The sequence below is a fragment of the Mytilus californianus genome, unplaced genomic scaffold, assembly GCF_021869535.1.
Source record: "Mytilus californianus isolate M0D057914Y unplaced genomic scaffold, xbMytCali1.0.p SCAF_12, whole genome shotgun sequence".
Taxonomy (NCBI): domain Eukaryota; kingdom Metazoa; phylum Mollusca; class Bivalvia; order Mytilida; family Mytilidae; genus Mytilus; species Mytilus californianus.
In genome coordinates this window covers 10,578,562-10,606,071 of record NW_026262604.1, presented here as the reverse complement: position 1 = coordinate 10,606,071, position 27,510 = coordinate 10,578,562, and the positions used below count along the sequence as shown (strand labels likewise).

The 27,510-nt window shown below is 34.1% G+C and overlaps 1 protein-coding gene and 1 long non-coding RNA gene across 2 annotated transcripts in view; both read right to left on the bottom strand.

Annotated features, from left to right (window-relative positions):
- The window catches only part of LOC127721349 (lithostathine-2-like), a 178,872-nt gene that overhangs the window by 77,961 nt on the left and 73,401 nt on the right, over positions 1 to 27,510 (bottom strand). The window contains exons 4-5 of the mRNA XM_052228098.1: positions 18,199 to 18,290; positions 5,492 to 5,581 (exon numbers count right to left, since the gene is read on the bottom strand). Coding sequence (XP_052084058.1) covers positions 5,492 to 5,581; positions 18,199 to 18,290 — 182 coding nt within the window. The remainder of the gene's footprint in view (positions 1 to 5,491; positions 5,582 to 18,198; positions 18,291 to 27,510) is intronic.
- Positions 24,424 to 25,729, bottom strand: LOC127721350 (uncharacterized). Its single transcript, XR_007991170.1, has 3 exons — positions 25,649 to 25,729; positions 24,881 to 25,064; positions 24,424 to 24,508 (listed from the first exon to the last, which is right to left on the bottom strand). It is a non-coding gene; the product is annotated as an uncharacterized LOC127721350 (long non-coding RNA).

The following is a 27,510-nucleotide window of genomic DNA, read 5'->3' as shown; positions in this document are numbered from 1 at the left end:
ATTCAGTGTATTGTATTGTATTGTATTGTATTGTATTGTCTTACTAATAATGTGTATATGTCTATGTTTATTTGTGTATAACTTAACGTCTATTTATGTCTATTTGTGTACTTGCAGGGTTGTTGTTTATACTGTCGTAATAAAAGTATTGACATAATCTAGTCTGCTCTACCGCCCACTGTACCCTACTACATATACTTTAAGCACACAGGCCTACATATATGATCCATTAAGACGAGGCTTAAAGGGAAGAGCCCTTAATAGTAAGTTTTGCTGGGATATGTCTATGAATGCAGCTGTTTGTAAAACCTTTAAGGTTTTTAGCAAGAACTGGCACCCAGAAATAAAATATTTTACAAGCTTTGCTTTTCGAAATATGAAAGCGCCGTCCCAAATAACCAAATATCAAACTTAGTGTTAACCTCATCAGTACGATCGAGCAACAGCTGGCTTTGCGGTCATAAAACTTTCGAGCACAATTTTTGTACTCAGACTCAGAAATCAACCATATTTTGTCTTTCCATATTATGAACGATCATGACCCAGTTTTGTCAAATTGAAAAGTAAAAATTGTTTGCAAACTTTTTTTTTTTAAATACAAATGCTTGACTGTACCTTAAATGAAATGCATGTAAATCCAAACTAAATTATTAAAAGCAGTATAATCCAGAAATTAAATGAATTCCTTGACCACATGTTTTTTTTTGTTGACAAACATGATCACTTTTGGCGGGAAAAATACTTGGGGAAACACCTTATTAACAGACAACCCTGTCTGGATATTTATAGACATTTAAAATAAACAGCTGATATAGGAGTGCCAGGAAAATAGTTAAACTTGGTATATATAATTCAATCTACACCAATTTAATTGGGAAAAGGGTGTAAAGGGGAAGGGGTTAATTTGTAAAGTTATTTTTTTTTTGTCATTTAAATTTTGGTAACTAAAAATCACCAGACAAATTCTTTTACTGAGTTTATTACTAAATAGTCCATTCATATTTTTCAAAAATATGTTCCTTTAGGATAAGGGGGACTGGCCAAATTTTTTGCAGTTTTTAAATTTTTCTAAAACTAAAAAATCATGTTAATATAAAGGAAATTAAGGGGGTAGACATTCTAACACTTACATTAAAGTTACTACAAATGGTTATATGTGCCAGACATACACATGATCGATTTGTTTTGCTCTGTTGGGTTTTAAAAAAAAATTATCAAGATATAAAAAAAAAAACACCTACCTACCTACCCACCTACAACGATGTGGGTAGGGGTGTGGGGAAACATACATTTTTTTAATTGTGGCCTAAGACACCTGATATTGAGTCCTTCTGAAAGAATTTCATGTTCTCTCTGTTATCGATACCAACAGGGTGTTTTAACAAAAAATCAGCTGGTAGACCGCTTCTGTTTTTGCGGACTGTTCCACATGCAGCAGTGTTATAGTTATCAAATAGGTCTTGGAAGAGTTTTGGTGAAGAAAAGAAATTGTCAACATACACATGGTATCCCTGCCCAACAACATCAGCACCCTCTATACATTTCTTGACAACATGTGCACCCAAATGGCCTTGTGGTCTGTCAGTTTTCCCTGTATAAACATCTGTATAGCATATATATCCTGTATTGGATTCTGCCAATGCCCATATCATTATACCCCATTTAGAAGGTTTGGCTAGAATATACTGCTTGAACTTGACCCTTCCTTTGAAGGGGATCATACATTCATGTATTGAGACCTGGCGGGTAGGGACAAATTCTCTTTTCATTGACGTATTAAACATATTCAAGATGTTTCTTATTTTATAAAGTACATCATAAATGACGGATGACCTGGTTGTTGAGCATTTTGGTTGTCACTGAAATGAAGGTACCTCATGATTTCCATAAACCTATTCCTGGACATTGTTTTACGGAATATTGGAGATTCCATGAAGGGATCAGTTGACCAGAAAAGTTTGATTTCTGGTTTTACATCAATTCCCATCAAAAAGCAAAGACCAATAAAAGCTTTTATTTCTAGCAGATTTGGTTTTGACCAACGATATTTATTACTGTCTGGGTTTTCAGCAATTTGTTGGTTGGCATATTTTTCAGTTTCATTTATTATGTGTTCAAAAATTATGTCATTCAAGAAAATTTTAAAGAAATCTATTGGACCCTTATCAGCAGCTAAAATGGTAGCTGGGCCTGTTGCCCTTCCAGCTGGACCTCTAGGTTCGAATAAATGAGGTAAACCCCTTTCATGAATGTCAAAATTGTTATGCCAGGTGTTTGCAACATTGTCTATATCTGGCACTACGTGGTCATTGACATCATAGATAGGAATGGTCGGTTCTGTTTTCGAGCCCTCAGACTCGTTCGTTTCCTGAAGTATTAAATTCAAAATCATCCACAATTCCTTGATCTAGTAATTATTGTTCGTATCGTTGAACAGCCTGTTGAATTTCATCGGCTTCAAAACCTAAGAATTCCTCGTTTGAGGAATCGGACATTTCAATTGCTTTCTTTGTTTACAGACGACATTTTTTAATCACATGATATTATCACATTTCTTTCTTTTTAGTAGATCCCTCCACTATCTGGAGCACCACAGGTTATCTGTGTAATCAGAGCAACAGGTTTGAAAATATGTATAAAACTTCTTCTGCATGTGCGGGCCTACGTTTATATCTTCGCACTACACAGTAGAATTAGTCTGTACAGCATCATATAAGGAGATTATATACACATCTTACCCATGTTACCCACCACCTATAAAAACACGTAATGTACAGTACTCATAACTATAAAAGTCACACTACTAGATTTAAAATTCTTTCTTGTCCAATCACAAAACTTCACAATTAAAAAGTCTATTCCTCGTGTGAATTAAAACATCAAATTACTGTCCAACAACTGTCTCTGTTAGCAATAGCTTCCACTATAAAATGACCTCTGCTTAAATTATCATCCAAACAATATGATAAACATTATCTTAATCTCAAAACTTATTATTAAAATTAGTCAATTAACGTTTAGGATATTGTATTTAAATAACTCAATGCCACAGGATTTCTCTACTTAATCCATGTAATCTTAATAAAAAGTTTTAAATTGCTACTAAAAGATAAAAGGACTAAAAGGTAAAATCGACTACTAGCGGACCTAGCCCTTGGATTAACCCCAGCCTCACCCCACGTGTATATCCAGGCTGGAACATCTTTCCCGGTGTAAGGCAAAACACAATCCTCTGGACATCGCTTCCATCACATGTATAAAGAAGGGAACCCCGAGTTTTAATTGGACGATATAAGGTCAGAGTTATAAATAAAATGAAATGTGAATACACGTTCCAACGCTCAATGCCAGTAAATAATAAAAGAGTTGTTGGGTATTTATTTATTAGAAAAATTTGAAGAAAATATCAAGATCTATGAGAGACATACTCGGTTTGTCAGTTTGAATCACTCATATATTGTAATAAGTTATCAATTGTGAAAATAAAATCGTAACAATATGCAAATAAGTTCCAAGAAACCTCTATGTGACTTTAGTGCACCAGGGAAACACGTGGTAGAATGAAAACATTGAAATTTGTTTTTTATTTGGACTCGGATTAAACTACAAGATAGGTATTTTTTCGCACCGTAGAAAGATGATACATGACCATTCAGGATATACCTGGTTTCTATGAAGTTAAACATAAGGTAAAATATTTTGAAAGCTGTGAAATTTGCAAATTTTGGTTAAATAGATAGGAATTTTGAATTGGTGGTCAGACACCTAAATGCACCCGGATTTTTTCGTCAACTGTTAAACCATGATCAGAGCTCAGATTGGCTTCGATAAAGATGCGCCTAAATGATCAATTTAGACAGGAATGGCATTCACTTATGTTAAATTCACCAAAATCCATAAATTATAGATTATTTAAAGAAACATTTGAGTTTTAAAACTTTTTAAATATTAAAGAACCTTAGTGAGCGCGCTCACATACCCCACGTCCCCACATTGTCATGGGAGAAATAAAATAAGTGTAAGAGAAAAAAAAATTGAATCATAATTTCCTGTCAATATGCACATCTACATAGTATGTCCTTATTATCTACAAAGTTTCATGAAATTCTGTTGTGTGGTTTCAGAGGAGTTGTGATGACAAACTGTTGCAGAAGTACATTGAAGCAAACAAGTTCAAAGGGGCGTAACTCCTAGAAAAAAAATTGAATCGTAATTTCCTGTCGATATGCACATCTACATAGTATGTCCTTATTATCTAAAAAGGTTTCAAGAAATTCTGTTGTGTGGTTTCAGAGGAGTTGCGATGACAAACTGTTGCAGTAGTATATTAAAGCAAATTAGTTCAAAGGGGCGCAACTCCTAGAAAAAAAATTGAATCGAAATTTCCTGTCGATATGCACATCTACATAGTATGTCCTTATTATCTACAAAGTTTCATGAAATTCTGTGGTGTGGTTTCAGAGAAGTTGCGATGACAAACTGTTGCAGTAGTACATTGAAGCAAATAAGTTCAAAGGGGCGTAACTCCTAGAAAAAAATTTGAATCTTAATTTCCTGTCGATATGCACATCTACATAGTATGTCCTTATTATCTACAAAGTTTCATGAAATTCTGTGGTGTGGTTTCAGAGAAGTTGCGATGACAAAAGGTTGCAGTAGTATATTGGGCAAATAAGTTCAAAGGGGCGTAACTCCTGGGAAAAAAAATGATTCGTAAATTTCTGTCGATATGCACATCTACATAGTATGTCCTTATTATCTGAAAAGGTTTCATGAAATTCTGTTGTGTGGTTTGAGAGGGGTTGCGATGACAAGAAACAGGACTGGCGGACTGACGGACAGACGGACAGACAGACGGACGGACGGGTCAAAAACATTATACCCTTCGCAAAAAATGTGCGTGGGGTATAAAAAAAACAATGTTATAAAAATCAAAATTTGAAGGGCAGGCATAGGATCTAAGATGTTTAATAAAAATCAGAACGAATGACAATTCATTTGGATTTTGGCACTACAGTAGCACAAGACAAATAATGTTGAGACTGAGAGAAATTAAGCAATAATTTTTATACTTTTAAAAACAACTCTATTATGACGCTTCTAATTCGAATACTGAGGACATATGGTGTACGTGCGTAACGTCACAATTAAAACTCCAACGTCATTAGTATTTTGAACAATACCGGAGATCAAAATTGACATTTCTGTTGGTGTTGCTTGCTGAGAAAAGTTAATCCAAATCATCCTGAAAGTAAGTTTACATGTTTCAACTCTTTTTTAACCGTGAAACAGATGCCCAGGTTTTCTGTTCTTCATCAGTTTGAAATCAAAATGACTTCCTTTTGAACGTGTCTGATAGGCCTGCTTCATGTCATGCTCATGTCCAGTTTAGCATGGGTAGGCATTATATTCGTCAATATAAAATAATTTACACACTGCTAACTATGTGATACATACACGTAATTTACAACATTTGTCTTGTTATACGTACCCACTTTTCACCAAACCTGTCGAACAATCTATCAATTTCACTACTATCAGTTGGATAAAACAAGTTCCCTTTTAATCGTTTGCATATTGCCTACAATGGAAAGCAAATTACAAATTATATAAATATGCTCAAATTCGGTAATAATCGTACTTTTTTAACTGGAGATTTTATATTGAAAATGATCAACTCCTCTTGCGACTTTGCATAAATTATGAACTAAGCAATAAAATTAGCCGTTTCAGAATCTAATGCATTCTGGGTAATATTTTTAAAAGTGTACACCAAAACTTCGTGATTGGTTAAAAACGTCATTAACAATGGAAATTCAATCATTGACGTGACGTTATTTTGAGGTACGAACAATAAGATTACCCATAGTCCTTTAGATTTTGAAACGGACAAATGAGAATGGAAACGGGGAATGTGTCAAGGAGACAACAACTCGAGCAAAGAGCAGAAAACAACCCAAGGACACCAATGGGTCTTCCACGCAGCGAGAAAATCCCGCACCCGGAGGCGGGCTCCAGCTGGCTCCTAAACAATAGTGTACACTAGTTCAGGAAAAATGGGCACCACAACATATATATGAACAAATATTTAAAAAAGAAACAGACAAGACTTGCTAAAGGTTTGAGACTTGGGACAGGCGCAAACAACACATTCTTTTATTTTTTAACAAAATATTTTCTTTTAAAGTAGGTATACAAGCAATAGGCATTTATATTATGAAAGTGATTTTGCTAAAATATGGCAAAATCATAAGGAACTTAATTATTAATTAAGTTATTTATTTATTAAAGTAATGTACACATGGTACATTTATATTAATATTATATTAATTCGCACCATGTACGGTCTTGTGTCAAAAGCGTTTCATCTAATCCAAATTCCCCTATGATTTCATATAAAAACATATTTTTTAAAAACATTGTCAAAAACTAATTTGAGGTCTGATTCTAATGAATTTTTGTGTATGCAGTTTGTTATGATTATCATGAAATATTTTTATGACCTGTCATTACTGAGAAATCATTATTTGTATACAAATATTGAAATTCGTTGTAATTTTTTACTAAATAGTATAATCTTTATTGCAAAAAAGTAAAACCCTGACGGGTTAAAATGCAAACATAATATACACAAGAAACATACAATACATGAAAAAAAATGCTAAACAAGTCAAGTTAATATTAATAATATATATATAAGTATATAGGTAGTTGACCAATGTGGACCTTATTTTCGCAATTCCATGGATTGCTTTATATAGCCTACAACACTAGACAAAGTATCTCTATTGGGATCTAAAATAGTTTAAAGTTAAGAGTTTGGGTCAAGCTAGTTAAAATTAGGATAATGTGTTTTCATTGCATTTATAAGGGGATTTCTAATATTGCTGTGGATTTGGCAATGAAGGAAAAAGTGTTCCTCATCATCTAAAATTTTACAAGTTTTACACACTCTTTTAATTTTTTTTTATATCGACCTATTTCAGTTTTCAAGTTATGGTCACTTATATGGAATTTGGTTAAAAGTTGACGACTATTAAAATTGTTTAGATTGTGTAGGTAGTCTTCCAGTTTAATTTCATTTTTAAGTTTACTATAATGGTTAAGTTTTGAACTGTTATCGATATTTGAAAGTTTTTCAAGAGTGATTTTATTATACTTTTTTTTAACAATATGTTTTAAGTTTTTTTTAAGTGAATTTTTTGTAAGTTTAAAAGGTTTATCAAAATCAACATATTTTTCTTCATCAATATTAAATTCTTTAAAAATTTGCTTTGCAAAAGTATGCCAAGTATACATTCCATCTTCAGACATAGATATAAGAAGATGTGGTATGAGTACCAATGAGACAACACTCAATCCAAGTCACAATTTGTAAAAGTAAACCATTATAGGTCAAAGTAAGGCCTTCAACACGGAGCCTTGGCTCACACCGTATTTACTTTGAAAGCTTCTTTAACAAGAGGGTTTATTTCATGGCAGTTAATTCTACAAAAATATAATAACACTTGAGTTTTTTTAAAGGAGTCAAGTGGAAACCGTCCTTACTCAGACTTTGCAGCTATATTACATGAGGTTTTTTTAATTCCAAGAACAGTTTCACAAAATTTATGATGCACTTTTTCAAAGCTGAATCTATCTGTCAAGGATAAAATATCACAGTTAGTTCCATGCATTTTGGCTCTGTTCATGGCTCTAAAAATTGAGTAATAATATTCCATAAACCAAATTTCGCTTTTATATAAAATTATGGGTTTAATTAGTGAATCAAATAATTTGCATGATAAATCAACAGGGACATGGTGAAAATTAGACATATATTTTTTTAGTGAAAATAACGCTTTAGGCGCTTTCTTGAATAGTTCATGTGTTGATCTCTTCAATCTTCCTTTATTATCAATAATGTTCCCAAGAAAATTATACTCTTTAACTCCAGTTAATTGATTTTGTTTATAGACAAATTTTTACTCAAAAGAATTTCTAGAATGAAAAATCATTATTTTAGTTTTATTTGTATTCACAGTCAGTTGCCATTTGTAGCAATATTTTTCCAGTTTATTCAAAGCAGATTGTAAACCATTTTGTGATTCTGATAATATTAAAATATCATTAGCAAAACTAAGACTATTCATTGATGCTTCGTTTAAGGACACAGGATCACACGTTCCATAAAAAATTGAATGGAGATCATTAATAAAGCAATTAAACAATGTGGGGCTCAAATTGTTGCCTTGTTTGACCCTTTCTTTATTTCATAAAAGTCAGATCGTTTATTATCTATTTTAACTGAAGATTCACAACACTTATATATATCTTTAATTACTTCAAATATTTTCTTTCCAACAGCATCCTTCTTTAATTTGTATAAGAGACCAGCATGCCAAACAGTGTCAAATGCACGACGCAAATCAACAAAAGCAAGAGTAAATTTTACTCTTCTTTTTTGTCAAATATTTTATCATCAAAGTTTTTAGAATAAAAATACTGTCTGCTGTCCTATGATTATTTCCAAATCCAAATTGGTGAACTGAAAATTTTTCTTCAAAATAAGTTACCACTCTAGAATTAATAACAGCATTAAAAAGTTTAGCAATACAATTTTGAAGAGAAATTCCCCTAGTATAATTATCAATATCTAGCTTAATTGTCTCCAGCTTTATGAATAAGTACGGTAAAGGATTTTCTCCAATTTGATGGATATTTACCAGAATCAAGAATTAAATTAAAAAGCTTAGTTATAGCCTTACAAGTAACAACACCACTATATTCAATAATTACATTAGAAATTTGATCTGGACCCGAGGCTTCCCAGCTTTTAATTTTTGTATACATTTATTTACTTCATTGATAGTAAAAGGTTTATCAGTTAGTGTCCTCATTGACTATAAAGTTCATTTGATTCTTTTAATATATCGGTTTCAATTTTAGCTTTAAAATTTTTATCATAGTAGCCGGTCTCTCCTTGATGCTTGAAATGAGCAATAATTTATGGGAAACCAGCTTGAAGCTCAATTCTATTATTAGTGTTCTCATATTTTAATGATTTTAATAATTTCCAATATTGTTTAGGGACTGTATCTCTAAGGGCTGAAAGCTTACTAAATATTTCTTTTTTAAATTGATTTTTCTTCCTTTTAATTATTTTTTTACATTGATAACAGTCACCAAGAAAATCATTTCTTAAATTGAGGTTATAAGGATTTATTCGTAATAATTTGGCTAGATTTGATACAGTTTTCTATACATCAGCTAATTCTTTATCTTCCCGTGGTTTTTTCCTTTTTAATTTCTTTTTACGAAAGGATTTAATAATTTTACATGAGCGCATGGTTAATGTTTAAATTTTTTATTTAGTTGTAGTTCTGCTCTCTCAACTCCAGAAAAATTTATTTCAAATGGTGTATTTTCATAACCAAGAATTTCATCTCTGGTGCTTCTTTCTTCTAAAACAGTATACAATTTTTCCTTAGAAATAGTCTCCCATTTAAATGTCATATCTATCTCACTATATTTTCTATCTATATTCATATTTTTCATGGATTTATAACCTTTTAAAAAGACAACAATTTGAGCATGATCAGATAAATATGAAGGGTCTAAGATTTGTAAAAAACTAACAGAGTTAATAAGGTCCACACTGGTCAAGGTAAGGTCAACAGTACTACACCCACTGGGTTTAAAACATGTCATATTTCCCAGCATATCACCAATAAAACGACCGTTCAATACTCTTAGCTGGGAGGCAATACAGAGATCAATCAACTGCTGGCCCTGCGAGTTAAAAACTTCAAAGAATTTCTATCTATATTAAAATCTTGAACATAATCCTCTGGAAGTATATCTTGTACAGAACTATGAATTTTATTTTCATCTGCTATAAAATCAACCAGACTCAAGCTAGCGACCAATTCAAGCGACCAATCAAGCTAGCGACCAATTCTATTGACCACTAAAGTTAACAATGAGGATCAACACGTTACAGAACCATTTAGAGATATGTCTGAAAACCACAAAATGACATTATGCTACAACGTTCTACTAATATTTAATACTTAATATATCGCTATTAATTGTTTAATGGACATTTGTAATAAGAATAAATGCTTATACTTTTAAAAAGGAAACACCAATTAATTTTATTTGAATTTTACTTTTGATTCCAAGAAATTAACGTGAGGATCGTGTTTGCTCGAGGCTAATGCTCTAAATTAGTTATTCAGTTTTTGAATATTTTATATGAATTTATGAATGATTTTATTCTCATAAACTAGTACATAGCTACAGAGAAAATAACAGTTCATATATCAAACATATTTTGTTTCGCATTTGTGAAAAATAAATAACAATATAATAGTAATACAGTTCCTCTAACCAGGAGGACAGACTTTCACTGATATGTATCGTATAAATCTACACAATTTGTCTAGTTCAGCAACATTTTCAGATGAGAATACATTATTAAATTTAATAATGCTTGCAATTCTTTTACAATAATGTGGTAAATATTTTTCTCTTTCTATGTTAACAAAATTGCACGACATTATGTAGTGAAATTCATCGCCAATATCTGTAGAGCTGCATAGATGATAAGACCTTTTCGATCTCAGAATAGTTTTACTGTAGTATCTGGAATGTTATTTGTTTGCTAAACTAAGATTTGATTGATTTGATTTTTGATGTTTTAACGCCACTTTTAAGCACCGCTTTTGGGCTATTTCGTGGCGGCCAGTTTTTATTGGTGGAGGATGCCGGAGTGCCCGGTGAAAACAACCGACCTTCGATAGGAAAACTGACAATCATAGTCAATTAAGATTGGAGTCGAGTGCACCCTCATGAGCGGGGTTCGAACTCACAACCTCAGTGTTGACTGGCTTGTGATTACAGTAGTAACTACTTAGACCACTCGGCCACCGAGGCCCCTTCTAAACTAAGATTTTTAACGTGAAACAAAAACTACATCGTACATATAATATAGATAAATTGATTAAAGGCTATAATATTACATAACGGCTAAACCAGCTTCCGGTGCACTTTCCCACCCGGGCATTTTCATGAATAAAAGGGTCTGGGACAAGCTTTCAATTCCACTAGGTGTGGGTAAAAGCTTTGCCGTAGGGAACTGTATAGAAAGACTGAAAAATGAGCCCCTACCCATTACTGATAGGTACCTTAGACTTTGGATGACCAGTGAAGTCTTCAGGTGCACTTTCCAACCCAGGTATTCATACCAGTTGAAGATATTGGTAATAGCTTTCAATCTAACCACCTGTGGTCAAGAACTTTGCCGTAGGGAAGTTGGAGTAAAGCGACAGCTGCCACCACACGAAATGGACAAAAATTCGAAATTGGGTATGTGGTTGTCAGCTTCCGATGCACTTTCCCACCCGGGTATTTTCATGAATAAAAGGGTCTGGGACAAGCTTTCAATCCCACTAGGTGTGGGTAAAAGCTTTGCCGAAGGGAACTGTATAGACAGACAGAAAAATGAGCCCCTACCAATTACTGATAGGTACCTTGGACTTTGGATGACCAGTGAAGTCTTCAGGTGCACTTTCCCACCCAGGTATTCATACCAGTTGAAGATATGGGTAATAGCTTTCAATCTAACCACTGTGGTCAAGAACTTTGCCGTAGGGAAGTGGGAGTAAAGCGATAGCTGCCACCACACGTACCTTAGACTTTTGATGACCAGTGAAGTCTTCAGCTGCACTTTCCTACCCAGGTATTCACTGAAATGATTTTTTTGGGGTTAGAACCTTCTTGGAATCGAAGGGGTTCAAACTTAGTATTATTTTTTTTTACGTGTCCATCGTACATTCTTTCGGCAAGTCTCGCCAGCTCCGTACGGCAAAGTTCGACCCCGGACATGACGCAAATGAAAGGGAATGCATCAAAGCAGGACCCACTGGAATGATTTTTTAGGGGTTAGAACCTTCTGCAAATTGAAGGGGTTCAAACTTGGTATTATTTTTTTTACGTGTCCACCGTACATTCTTTCGGCAAGTCTCGCCAGCTCCATACGGCAAAGTTCGACACCGGACATGACTCAAATGAAAGGTAATGCATCAGAGCAGGAACCACTGGAATGATTTTTTAGGGGTTTGAACCTTCTGGGAATTGAAGGGGTTCAAACTTGGTATTATTTGTTTTTTTACGTGTCCACCGTACATTCTTACGGCAAGTCTCGCCAGCTCCGTACGGCAAAGTTCGACACCAGACATGGCTCAAATGAAAGGTAATGCATCAAAGCAGGACCCACTGAAATGATTTTGTGGGGGTTAGAACCTTCTGGGAATTGAAGGGGTTCAAACTTGGTATTATTTTTTTTTACGTGTCCACCGTACATTCTTTCGGCAAGTCTCGCCAGCTCCGTACGACAAAGTTCAACACCGGACATGGCTCAAATGAAAGGTAATGCATCAGAGCAGGAACCACTGGAATGATTTTTTAGGGGTTGGAACCTTCTGGGAATTGAAGGGGTTCAAACTTGGTATTATTTGTTTTTTTACGTGTCCACCGTACATTCTTACGGCAAGTCTCGCCAGCTCCGTACGGCAAAGTTCGACACCAGACATGGCTCAAATGAAAGGTAATGCATCAAAGCAGGACCCACTGAAATGATTTTGTGGGGGTTAGAACCTTCTGGGAATTGAAGGGGTTCAAATTTGGTATTATTTTTTTTTACGTGTCCACCGTACATTCTTTCGGCAAGTCTCGCCAGCTCCGTACGGCAAAGGTTAACATCGGACATGGCTAAAATGAAAGGTAATCCATCAGAGCAGGACTCACTGAAATTATTTTTTTTGGGGGTTAGAACCTTCTGGGAATTGAAAGGGTTCAAACTTGGTATTATTTTTTTTTACGTGTCCACCGTTCATTCTTTCGGCAAGTCTCGCCAGCTCCGTACGACAAAGTTCAACACCGGACATGGCTCAAATGAAAGGTAATGCATCAGAGCAGGAACCACTGGAATGATTTTTTAGGGGTTTGAACCTTCTGGGAATTGAAGGGGTTCAAACTTGGTATTATTTGTTTTTTTACGTGTCCACCGTACATTCTTACGGCAAGTCTCGCCAGCTCCGTAAGGCAAAATTCGACACCAGACATGGCTCAAATGAAAGGTAATGCATCAAAGCAGGACCCACTGAAATGATTTTGTGGGGGTTAGAACCTTCTGGGAATTGAAGGGGTTCATACTTGGTATTATTTTTTTTTACGTGTCCACCGTACATTCTTTCGGCAAGTCTCGCCAGCTCCGTACGGCAAAGTTTAACACCGGACATGGCTCAAATGAAAGGTAATCCATCAAAGCAAGACCACTGTATTGTTTTTTTGGGGGTCAGAACCTTCTGGGAATTGAAGGGGTTCAAACTTGGTATTATATTTTTTTACGTTTCCACCGTACATTATTTCGGCAAGACTCGCCAGCTCCGTACTGCAAAATTCGACACTGGACATGGCTCAAAGGAAAGGTAATGCATCAGAGCAGGACCCACTGAAATGATTTTTTGGGGGTTAGAACCTTCTGGGAATTGAAAGGGTTCAAACTTGGTATTTTTTTTTTTTTACGTGTCCACCGTAAATTCTTTCGGCAAGTCTTGTTAGCTCCGTACGGCAAAGCTCGACACAAGACATGGCTCAAATGAATGGTAATGCATCAAAGCAGGACCACTGTATTGTTTTTTGGGAATCAGAACCTTCTGGGAATTGAAGGGGTTCAAACTTGGTATTATTTTTTTTTTACGTGTCCACCGTACATTCTTTCTGCAAGTCTCGCCAGCTCCGTAAGGCAAAGTTCGACATAGGACATGGCTCAAATGAAAGGTAATGCATCAAAGCAGGACCCACTGAAATGATTTTTTGGGGATTAGAACCTTCTTGGAATTGAAGGGGTTTAAACTTGGTATTTTTTTGTTTTTTTTTACGTGTCCACCGTACATTCTTTCGGCAAGTCTCGCCAGCTCCGTACGGCAAAGTTCGACATAGGACATGGCTCAAATGAAAGGTAATGCATCAAAGCAGGACCACTGTATTGGTTTTTTGGGGGTCAGAACCTTCTGGGAATTGAAAGGGTTCAAACTTGGTATTTTTTTTTTTTACGTGTCCACCGTACATTATTTCGGCAAGTTTCGCCAGCTCCGTACTGCAAAATTCGACACTGGACATGGCTCAAAGGAAAGGTAATGCATCAGAGCAGGACCCACTGAAATGATTTTTTGGGGGTTAGAACTTTCTGGGAATTGAAGGGGTTCAAACTTGGTATTATTTTTTTTTTACGTGTCCATCGTACATTCTTTCGGCAAGTCTCGTTAGCTCCGTACGGCAAAGTTCGACACAAGACATGGCTCAAATGAATGGTAATGCATCAAAGCAGGACCACTGTATTGTTTTTTTGGGAATCAGAACCTTCTGGGAATTGAAGGGGTTCAAACTTGGTATTTTTTTTTTTTTTACGTGTTCACCGTACATTCTTTCTGCAAGTCTCGCCAGCTCCGTACGGCAAAGTTTGACACCGGACATGGCTCAAATGAAAGGTAATGCATCAGAGCAGGACCCACTGGAATGATATTTTGGGAATTAGAACCTTCTGGGAATTGAAGGGGTTCAAACTTGGTATTATTTTTTTTTACGTGTCCACCGTACATTCTTTTGGCAAGTCTCGCCAGCTCCGTACGACAAATTTCGACACCGGACATGGCTCAAATGAAAGGTAATGCATTAAAGCAGGACCCACTGAAATGATTTTGTAGGGGTTAGAACCTTCTTGGAATTGAAGGGGTTAAAGTTGACATTCAAAGTGTACGGTTTTTTTTAAACAAAAAAATCTTTACATTTTTTTTAAGTAAGGATGCATGCCGTACAAAATAGTGCATGTATACTTTCAATTGAAAATATTGTTTGTGGTCATGAAATGTACTCCTACAGTTTGTTCTTCTGTATGTTTTCCTTTTCAGTATAGGGAATAGACATTAAAAGTTCCTTTTCTAGAAAATAAAGGATATTTGAGGATGCCGAGTGTATGGAAAGCCAGTATATAGATAATCTTTCGCACATAATATTTTTCTTATTTCGTTTTTTTTGTTTTGAAAGCTGATACATTGTACAAAGGAACAAGTTTAAGTCAACTCACATTAAATAGATATTCTATGCCCCGCCTACGACAGTAAAACTCATAATATTATCTGGTTTTTGTGTTCGTTCGTTCGTTCGTTCTTTTTGTTTGTCCGTTGGTCCGTTTGTACGTCCATTCATACTGCATTAGAATGACGTTAGTGTTGAATCTAGTCTAAGATGACGTTGTAGTCAGATCAACTTGAAACTAGGTACACAAGTTAGCTTATTTACGGTTAACTGAATATTGAAAATGATTGTGCGAGCAAATCATCATAAACAAACACTCTTGTTTTTTTAATTATTCAAATTCAACTCTTTAGCTTTTTATTCTCATTTCTGAACCGCAAAGTACTATTGTATAGCCATTATGTGCTTTGGGGATTTATGCTCCGTTTTTAATATTTTGTTTTACAATATTTGATTTATCTTTGCGATCTCGGTTTAGAGTTTGGAAAACAGAGAAAACGTAAAGAAGACGTCAAAATATGGATTACCTTATTCCCCAACTAGTCCCTCTCCCGATAGAATAAACTCCGGAGAGGGGCGCACCTTTATTTAGCTAAATACATATACGATAACATATAGTATGTGTTCGAATGTTGGGGAATAAAAATAGTTCGTTAACAAAGAATGTTCCTTTGCTTTTTGTGTGTTTTTCGCTGTGAATTTACTGATTTTGTGTCATGGAGGGATACCCCATATCCTTTGTTTTTCTGATGTATTAAATTGTTTTGACTTTTACGATTTTCTGGCACGTTGTATTTTACTCATTGATATTGATGCACACATATAGCAACCAAACTAGTTAGTGCATTCAGCTACAGACGTCATTTGTATTGTAGTGTCCCTTCTCCCTTAATATGATGGACATCTCTGGTAATTTAAACGTTAAAAAACAGTATATACCGTACTGGTAGATAGATTTTCCTTTTAACAGAACGTTGTTTCATAATGTGGTTTTGTGGTTTTCTCATATACCACATAATGATTCTTAGACAAGTTGATTCTCATTGTGTTCTTTAGTGGTCGCTAGAATTGGTCGCTAGCTTGAGTCTGGTATAAAATCATGATGATTTGCAATTCGAGCATTCAAATCCCCAATTACCAGAAGTCATATGACTTTTTCGTGCAGAAATGTATAGTAAATCTGTCTTTAAACGGCGATTTCTCATAAAATATAAATCAGAAATACAGGCCCGAAACTAAATTTTACAAAATATTTAGTTAGATTCTATTGGCCTGACCCCGGCCGGGTCAAACCAAAGACTTTAAAATTGGTATATGCTGCTTCTCCACTAGGCACACATCATTAAGGAGTAAGAGCAAAGACTGGTTAGCTCGGAGTCAGAATAATGTGTCCGGTTAAGGTGACATGTCTTCCTGCGGACTGTTACCTTGTGAACTAGCACGTTAAAAATCCGGCTCAGCGTGTCGGTCTAGTACAAAGCAGGGCCTAATTTCATATTTCATTAATATGTTCTCGTCCTGAATATGCATAATAATTTGCCGCTGGACATTAAACAGTCATCCATCATCATCATCTATTGGCCTGTAGAGATTATTTTAACAGGCCTGACAGCTTTTTTTATAAGCCTCGGCTGGTGGGCCTGTGGTTGAGCGCGAAGACTGAGATTCTAATATCTATTGGCCTGTAGAGATGATTTTTAACGCCTGACAGCATTTTTACAGGCTTCGGCAGGTGAGCTTGTGGTTGAGCGCGAAGAATGAGATTCTATTGGCCTGTAGAGATGATTTTTACAGGCCTGATAGCATTTTTACAAGCCTCGGCTGGTGAGCCTATGGTTGAGCGCGAAGACTGTTCCGGTCTTAATAAGAACGTTAAAGAGGTGTTTTGATAAGTACCAAATATGACCCTTATTTCAGCTAAAATTTCAAATATGAATTTAATAGCTATTATCATTTTAAACCACATCATAATCAAAACAATGTCAAGCTTGAAAAAATGTATTTTATTGAATGTATGCATCAGCGTTATTTTTATGATGTCACATTAGAATTGACATCAATTTTCCACTTATTAAAAAACCAGGCCAATTTCCACTGGTTTCAGTACTGGAAAAATACATAGCATCCGTTGACAAAGATCTTGTAATGATTTGATTTTATAACAAATAACATATTTAACTTGAATATTTGGTGTGAGGAAGCCTGCACTTATCTTTCCTATGCCCAAATTTGGTTGAAATCCGTACGATTTTAACAATGAAGTTTCACCCAAATCTCTCTTTTTTGGCCTCTTTTGGCTATAAATGTCAACGTTTCAATAGACAACATTGTTCTATTTCACTTTTATATCACATCTCTTAATGAAATAATGAACTTGATATTGGGGACCAAAATGAGGCCCTAATCTTCATGAGATGAATGATTTGTTTGCACATTTATTTCGCTTATTAGTAGTGAATCGTCTGTATTTGTTAAAAAGAATACGAAGGTGTTTTAATTTAAAGTTTGATATGTTTTTAGTAAATTTTTTCAAAACATTATACAAATTATCCATCTGAATTTATACCATATGTCTAAATACATCAAAAGAGATCCGTGTGTTTTTAACAGATTTAACCTGGATATAAGTAGAACTTGTCACTATCAATTAATTACTTGGAGACTATTTTTCTTTTCCTTTTGTTAATTTTCCTTTCTTTATGACAATGTTCTATTTGCTTTTTCGTATGGTATGTAATAGAATAATTTTTCAGTGGATTTGATATGCTCCTGTTAGCACTGACGTATAGGAACATTTCTCAGTGGATTTAATATGCTCCTATTAGCCCTAACGTATATGATTTCAATGAAATTCAATGTAACAACTTCAAAGCCGTAAATAGTCTTTTGCAAGGATGCCTGGATGTGGATATATTTTACGTTTTCACGACATGTATTTCTGGTAGGAAATGGTGACACTATCAGATGAGAAAATTACTTTCTGGCGAGAACATCTTATAAATCTGATTTATTTTTTATAAGAATTTTAATCAGATCAAATTGAACTGAAAAAATCAGATCAAATTGAACTGAAAATATAACTTGTCACAATGTTCACTTTAATTCACATATACTCACCCTGGCCTCACTTTGGGTTTTACTATCCGCAGAAAAATAATAACAAAATTTGTTCTGTTCAGAACGCATCGGCCTCCAGCCTGCTCTGCATTCTGAAATTAAAAAAAATAAATTAAATTAGAAACTATCAGACTTAATATTAATTCATACTCCCCCGAGTATATACGACGACCAAGTTAAACTTTGTTTTTTATTTAAGGTGGTATACACCTTGACTAAAATTTATGGAACGCCACAGCTGTCTCATGTGGTACTCTGATATTACATTATGTATTATTATTATTACTTGATGATATTTTGTCTTTACATAATATGGTTTTGACATTACGTAATGATGTTCTGATATTACTAAATATGGAATAGTCATTACTTAATGATATTTCGATATTACATGATATGGTTTCGTATGGACTTGATATAGTTTTGTCATTACTCGATGTGGTTTCATCATTATTTAATGTGGTTATGTTATTAGGCAATGGGGTTTTAACATTACTTGATGTGGATGTGGCTTAACGTAATGTAGTTGTTTTATTACATGATGTGGTTTTGTTATTTCGTAATGATGATTTGCCAATTCCTTATATGGCTTTAAAATTACATAATGATGTTTCAAAATTTGACGATTTTACACTACATGATGTGTTCGTTCCAGTATTTGATGTGGTCCTGTCATTCTTTGATGTGGTTATCACATTACTTGATGAGGTAAAACCACGTGACTATTTGGGAAAAACTAGTTCTATTTTTAAAACCGATTTCCATGTTTTATTTGCCTAGGATGAGTGTGGCAATCCATCGAGTTAGATTTCAAATTAAAGTTCAAACTAAAGTTCGGGTTACTGTTCGAATTAAACTTCGAGTTAGTCTTCGATTCATAATTATAACTAAAGTTTGGGTTAGCATTGAGTTTCGAGATGAACTTCGGGTTTGAGTTACTTTTTGAGGTAGAGTTCGAGTTAGACTTCGAATTTGAGTCTCATTTAGATAAAGATTTCGAGTTGAAATTGGAGTTATCTAATATGAGTTCGTATTTAAATTTCTATCGCGGATCAAGGGTTTTTGCTCGGGCTTACGAAAAAAGGATAAGGGGTATGCGTACAAAAAATAAACAATGTTACAGTATACAAAACACCACATAAAAAACGAAATAAAGTTAGATGTGGTGTGATTGCAAATGAGACAACTATCCACCAGAGTTTTAATGTAGTGGATTTGAGCAATTATAGGCACCCGTAACTAATAATTAAACAACTTACGAAAAACAAATATGACACACATGAAACAACGACAACCATTGAATTACAGGCTCCTGACTTTGGACAGGCACATAAAGAATGTGCACGTGGCAGTTAAACATGTCTGTGAGCGCTAAACCCTAACCCTACCATGGGTGAATAGTGAAACAGCACAACACAAGAATAAACTGTAAAAATCAGATGCAATTAGCTTAAAACTATAGATCGGTATGACTGGGCAATATAAATCAATCAAAATCCTGGGGTGATCTCGGGTGCTCCAGAAGAGTAAGCAGATCCTGCTCAGCGTGTGGCACCCGTCGTGTTATTCGTGAAAGTACAAACCCAGTGATTTGGTCTAATTCGGTACGTCACATTCGAGGAAAAGAGGACGGGGTTGTGGTTAAGACAACTGGAACATATCCTTCGTCACATGTGAAACAGACATTCCAAAAAGTTCTGTTTTTTTTTTAAATTTTGTGCGAGGTATATCAGAGAATGGAATTTATAAAAATATCTATTAAAAGATTGATATTCGTATATGTTCAAATGATAATACACGCTAAAAAAAACGGAGAATTCTTATTTTATAGAAGTGATGCTTTGTCGCTTAGTCCGATCCCCCCATTTCCTTGTAACTTTAGTGTGAGTTGATTTAAAGTGTCTCATTTGTTGACAATAAAGTACAAATCATTTGATGTGTGTCCAGCCTGCGATATTAATGTCGCGGAAGTTAAACACAACAAACATATATTCCGTTGTCGGTGTCTTCGTCATTTAGATCGTTAGGTTACTCGTTTGAATTGTTTTTACATTTGTCATTTCTGGACCTGTTATAGCTTACTATGCGGTATGGGTTTTTGCTCATTGTTGAAGACCATACAGTGACATATAGTTGTTAACTGCTACATCATTTGGTATGTGGTGGAGAGTTGTCTCGTTGGTAATCATAACACATCTTCTTATTTTTATTACCAAATTAAACTATTTTGTCATGATAAATTTGTAAACCTCCATGAATTGTTATAAAACTTGTATAGGACTCAGGAGTTAATCTTCTATATCGAGATAAAGCATGTACAGAAAACATTTTTTTTAAATTTTGTATTATTACCGATAAATGGGCGTTTTACAGTCAACATTACACTTTTACAATGTGAGCAGCAATCTCAGGCGAGACACAGGGTTCCGTGGAATTCTTCACGAATTTATTGTAATACTGCTTCCATTTGAGAACTAAGGGAAAAAACGACAGGAACAAGTGGTTTGGGGATATCCCCCTTATGTCCGAAATATTGATATCTTTCTTGTACTTTTTTTCCTAATTTTTGTCTGCCGTTCCCCTTTTTCATACCAAATAACTCTGAACAACAACTCGAACTTTGATTTGAACTTTAACTCAATGGATAGCGACACTCATCCGAAGCACATTAAACAAACGACATATGGAAATCGGTCTAAAAAAAGAAGTATTTTTTTCCATAATGGTCACGTGGCTTTACCTCATCAAGTAATGTGGTAACCACAGGATCACATCAAAAACAGGAACAAACACACCATGTTGTGTAAAATCGTCAAATTTTGAATTATCATTATGTAATTTTAAAGGCATATGAAGAATTAGCAAATCATCATTATGAAATAACAAAACCACATCATGTAGTGAAACAAATACTTAATTAACGTTAAGCCACATACACATCAAGTAATGTTAAAACTACATTGTTTAATGACACAACCACATTAAATAATGATGAAATCACATCGAGTTATGACAAAACCATATTAAGTAATGAAAAAACCATATCACGTAAAATCGAAATATCATTAAGTAATGACTATTCCATATTGAGTTATATCAAAACATCATTACGTAATGTCAAAACCATATCATGTAAAGACAAAATATCATCAAGTAATAATAAAACAACATAACGAAATATCAGAGTACCACATGAGAGTAAAGACAGCTGTGGCGTTCCATAAAAAATAATTTGGCTCGTTTAATTTTCATAAAATTTTGACAAAATATTTACTTTGACCCTTTGAAAAAAAATATAAAAATTTCAAAAAACTTGAACCACACACTTTATTGGAAAAATTTCATTGGATATATAGCAGTTTGACAAACACTAATTTTGATCATTGGGAAGCTTAATATTTCCTTAACAAAAGAACGTGATTTTAATCACCCATCCTCTGTAACCACTTAAAACTTTTTTGGCACACATAGTCACTGATCTCTCTGAAAATGGGCTTAAATGAAAATCCTAATAGCCAAGTTAGAAAAAAAATACCAACCGATATATATATATTGGTTGGTAACCATGGTAACAGGGGAGAAAGTTGGGATTTTTGAAAAAAATACAATATTTGGTGTAGTGCTGTGAACTTATGAGGCTGCATTTATTAAAAGGAAACACAAGAACAATCAATTTTAGTCTTCTTTTTATCAAAAATCCAAAAAAAAATATGGGGAATCCACCTGGAATGTGTGAAATTAATTTCTAAAATATTATCATTGTGCAATATTCCTTACTAAACGAATGATCTCCCTTTGGTCTATTTCGAACTCTTCAGTGCAGAGGTAAAAAAGTGTTCAGTGAAAATAATAAACTTGTCCGCCATTCCATCTAAAGCTTCGCACCAAATCTACTAATGTATTCATTCTCTTTAAATCTGAATTTGACGAATACGTTAGATCATACAATCTAGACAAAGAATACACTACAGTCCGAGTGTTTCAAAATTTAATCTAAAGAACAGAGATTTGTTTTCTTCAAAAAAACAAAACATTTTTATGATATTTTTAACCCTTTCCTCCATGAAAATTTTTTTTTTTACACACCTGTTTCGCATAGGATTTTTCAATAAAATGTTGAAAATAAGCTTACTTTAATGAAATATTGACTGTGCCTTTAATAGACCAGTTAAATATATATAATTTTGGTCAGTTATATATCAAAGTAAGAAATTTATTTTCTGGTAATTTTTTTTCATATATTTTGTTGCCATGGTAACAATTTTATAGATATAAATACGAAAATACGCTAAAATTAGGGTAGCCACTTGTAACAGCAGTTACATCTTATGGAAACCATGATATGTTTGACTGTCTATGAATAAGCTGAGTGTTAACCCTTTTTTTATGTGAAAACGTCCCAATTTTTTTCCATAGCAACAGATTTATTTCCCTACCAACAAAGTAAATTGTGATGAAATTAAAAAAAAAATTAGAAAATTTCATGTTTGTTGACTCTTATATTATGTGAATAGGAAACATAAAGGGATGTTTTATCATATGTTTCCATAGCAACAGTTTCCATAGCAACAGTTTCCATAGCAACAGTTTCCATAGCAACAGTTTCCATCCAGAGCAACCATAGGAAATTTTCTTTATAATATGCAAATTGAACAACAGTCCATAAAAAAACCATTTTTAAAAAAATGTATCATTTCATTTACTGGAAAAACTTTACTTCTTGCAACCAAATGATGTCTTTAAAAAATAAGCTTCTACAAAAAAAAGGGCAACAGTGGCTTAGTGGTCTAAGTAGTTGAACATCTGTAACACTAGCTTATCAACACTGAGGTTGTGAGTTTAAATCAGGCAGGAGGCAGGTACGCTCGACTCCAATCTTAATTGACTAGGATTGTCAGTATTTCTGGTGGTTCTCTTTTGGCACTCTGGCTTACTCCACCAATTAAATTTGACTGCCATGAAATAGCACAATAGAATAAATGAATTCAATATAAATTTGTTTTTTAATCCAATATTTTACTGTTCAAAGTCAAATGGAAAATGGCAGTCCATGTTGCTGATGATAGTGTTCAAAGCAGGATTCTCTGCATAAATGAATGTTACAGTTCGAGCAGCCATATACAGTTTCTTTTCGTTTCTTTTCTCCCTGCTTGGTGCACCATTTGCATCTTCTTTTTGTCCTGTTCAAACGAACACTCACATGGTTATTGTTAGGTTGTTGATTAACGATTCTCCTGTTCCTTTTGGTGAAATTCCCAATCAGTTGCTTGGCAATGTCGATGCGAAAATCCAACAAGGAATAGCGCTTCTTCCTTGGTTGATAACCAACAGATTCATTCATAACAGTGAACGCATTAGTAATGCATAAGTTAATAATGTAAAAAAACAAATATTTCCACCATTTCTTTGCTGGTCTGCCTACAGGTGTTTTAGCACGGAGCTGATTGTTTCTGTCTACACCTCCCATGTAATTGTGATAACCTTCAACAGGGGGTGATCTGTTTATTTCAATCCTAGTGCCATTTTTCAGTCTTCTAAAGGTTGAGCCTTCACCTGTTGGATTATAGTTGGTTGACAGGAAATGCACCTGAAAAGAAGTTTGTTAATTGTTCAGAATAGCATCAATAAAGTACAATAACAGACCAAGTAACTTGAAAACAATTCTTAATTGCTGTTCTTCATTTTTAAATGAGCAACAAATCCTGTAAATAAATATGTCATTTTTTTAATCTTATCTGTCAAAAAGTTTTTTTTAGGTTCATTTTCCTGTTTCACAAATAGATATGAAACTAAAGACCCATTAGTATGATCTGTAAAATAAGTAAGATTTAAATGAATTCTTATTTTATTTAAATCATTTTATTGATAAATTTTCCTCATATGTCACTAAAACATTTACATCAATAGTACCGCTTAAGTCGACGCTAGGGGCCGTCTTGACCCTGTTGTAGGGTATGAATGATTCGTTCATTGTTGAAGACCCTACATCAACTGTCAAGATGAAGAACAGGAATAAAAGCCCTGTTCATTGATAATTTTCAATGTATTGTGTGCGATTTTGTCCCATGTACATTTACTCCATATCCTTTCATTTTTTCTACATATTATTTTCTGTTTACTTACTTTTTTCTTATCTTGCCACACAGTTGCTACCAGATTGCCATTCTGGCGGGCAATACTCTCCCCTCGAGCCATCCTGGGGGGATCTGTTGTGTCTTCTGAAAGACCAACTGCTGTGCATTTTATTGTACCACATCCATAAATGCCATTTCTTTCTAAACATCTAAACAATGGTACTGATGTAAAGTATCTGAAAATAAATACGAAAAAAGTATAACTTGTGTTTCTATGATTTATCTTTTCCAAAAATCAGGTCGATCAACTATAACACAAGAGATTAAAAATTTGTTTTAAAACCTCTATCCCAAATCCCTGTTCTATTCATAATTTTGTTTGTATTTTTTTTAAGCCCATGTTTATCTCCTTGTTTATTTACTATCTAGGTTTTCTCATATTTTATTAATTGTTTTTGACATTTGACGAATGTTCACAACATCTCATTGTAGGCATCAGTACAACACTCATGGTCAGTATTCTGTTAATTTGCATTATTCAAGGTGTAATTAATATACACTTTAGATTCATTATTGTTTTTCCTATTTTAATGTAATTAAGAAATTACCTATCCATATATATATGGTGTCCTTTCCATTTGAGGTCCTTGCATAGCAGTTTCACCACTTTTTCCCCTAGTTTAGGCCCTTTGTTTGGATCGTCCTTGCCCATGTATACATTGAATTGATGACAGTATCCAGATGTTGAATCAGCCCGCATCCAAACGTTCATGCCTCTTTTGATTGGTTTTCCTGACAAAAAAAATTATCATTTCACATTCTATTTCTATTTTTTCTTCAGGTCTATAAAGAAAATATGTTAAAATAAGAAGATGTGGTATAATTGCCAATGAGACAACTCTCCACCTTGGACCAAATGACATAGATGTTAACAACTATAGGTCACCGATGATTGCCTTCAATAATGAGCAAAACTATACCGCATATTCAGCTATAAAGGCCAAAAATTGATATTTGTTTTCAAGAATGTTGAGAGATCTAACTAAAATATGATTTTGCAGATGTTTCAAATGAAAAAGGCGACAGTCATCTTAGAATGTCAATTGTTTGTTTATATTGAAATTAGCAGAAATAAAATCAAATGACAATATATTTACAAGTGAAAGAGAGGGGAAAGATACCACAGGGATATTCAAACTCAAAAGTCGAAAATAAAGGAATGAAATTTATGCAACCAGATAGAAAAAAAAAAATGTTCTGCTCTTTGGTCGGGTTGTTGTCTCTTTGACACATTCCCCATTATCAATTTTACTTAGACCTCCAATGTAAAAGAAGAATAAGGATTGTATTCAATTGTGTACAAATAATAAAATTACCTGGCATGTACTGTTTAATTGAAAATCTTCCCTTGTATTTCACCATTGCTTCATCCACTGTTTGATTCTGTTTTGGTTTGTAATGGTGTTTGAAAGTATGATCTACCATGTTGATGATTGGTCTAACTTTATGTAGTTTGTCGAAACCTTCAGTGTCCCTTGGTACTGCTGTTTGATTGTTATTGACATGAATATACTGATATAGTTTTGAGAATCTGTTTTCTGTCATCACACTTCTTATACCAGTGTTTCCTAAGAATGGATCTGAACTCCAGTACAGTCTGTATGATGCCAACTGCATCACCCCAATCAAAATGTTGATTCCAATGAATGCTTTGATTTCATCAGTAGTAATCTGTTAAATTAGAATTAATACTCAGGTTTATTGCAAGAAAGAGCTGTGGCATTTAGGTATTGAGTGCGTTCAATAATCCAGTTATTATGTATTTAATATTTGAAATAAACTTTGTTTGTCCTGGTATTCAATATATAAAGAAATTTCAAAACTGAAGGTCCCGTAAGCCAAGCTCAAAAGATGATGTGCCAAACTTGGGACTTAAATACATGTATCAATATGCAGCCCAATCCCGGGCATTAAACATGTTGAATACCATGGGGGTTGGAACTCCCCTTTTTTTTTTTACAATCAATGCATTTGAATAGGGACATATAGTTGGACCCCCCCTTTTATAAATGGCTTGATCAGCCCGTGTTTTGGATATGTGTACATTATTTTACCCCTTATAAAACCAGCACTTGCCTCAAAAATTATCAACATAACCCTCAAACCCTCTCTCTGTCTTTAGAATATCCATAGAAGATTTTAAAGAAAAAGTTGAGATTGATGGAGGACAGTTTCATTATAAGACATGAAACATACACCAATCTCAATATTTATGATAACATTGTGTTTACCTCTTCCCAATGCTGGTCATTTTCTGAAGGCTGTTCAGCATACAAGTTTTCACATTTATAACATTTTAAAAAGTCCATTCCTATAATACCTTCTAATTTCCCTAGTTTTGTGAATATAATTTCATGTTGAAATTTATTGTTGCCTATTTTAATTTCACATACAGCTTGTCCTTTAATTTTTATGTCATTGCCATCAGCTGCAGATAGAGTCGATTCAACTCTGGACAGACCTGATGTCCCTAAATCTACTGTTTTAATTAAATTTTCAGATATTATAGTGACTGGGGAACCAGTGTCTATTAACATATCTATTTTTATTTTATTAATTTCTACAGGCACATAAAGACTAGGATATTTATCAGCTCTAGAAGTATCAATATCATTTGCATGATTACTTTTTAAATTGTCAATTTCATTTTCAGGCCTCACTTTCAAAGAAATGGCTGATTCGAGGGCCTTCGAACCAGCCAATTATATTCCCCCTTAGCCTGTAATCTGGCTATCTCGTCTTTGAGTTTGGTCATTTCGTCATCTTTTTGTTTAAAACATCTAGAGCTGATATGGCCAGTCTTGCCACAATATTCACATTTAATTTCAGCTCTTTTTCTGAAATTTTTGTTTCCAGATCTAAATTTGCTATTTGTTTCTTCTTTTCTAGGAGAATTTGATTTTCTTTTATGCCTAATTCCTCCTTAACGGTTTTTTTTTTATCTGTTCATTTAGGTTTAGACTTTGTTCATATTGAAGTTTAGAGTCATCTTTATCAATTGCATAAGTGTGATAAGTGACTTCATCAGAAAAATAAGGTTTTTTAATCTGATCAACAGGTCCCTCTACAGCCTCATATTCTATGGCAAAAGAAATTGCTTGTTCTAAAGTCTTTGGCTTACTCAATAATTGAATGTATGTCTTGAAATGATTATTCCCTATACCCTCAATAAATTGAT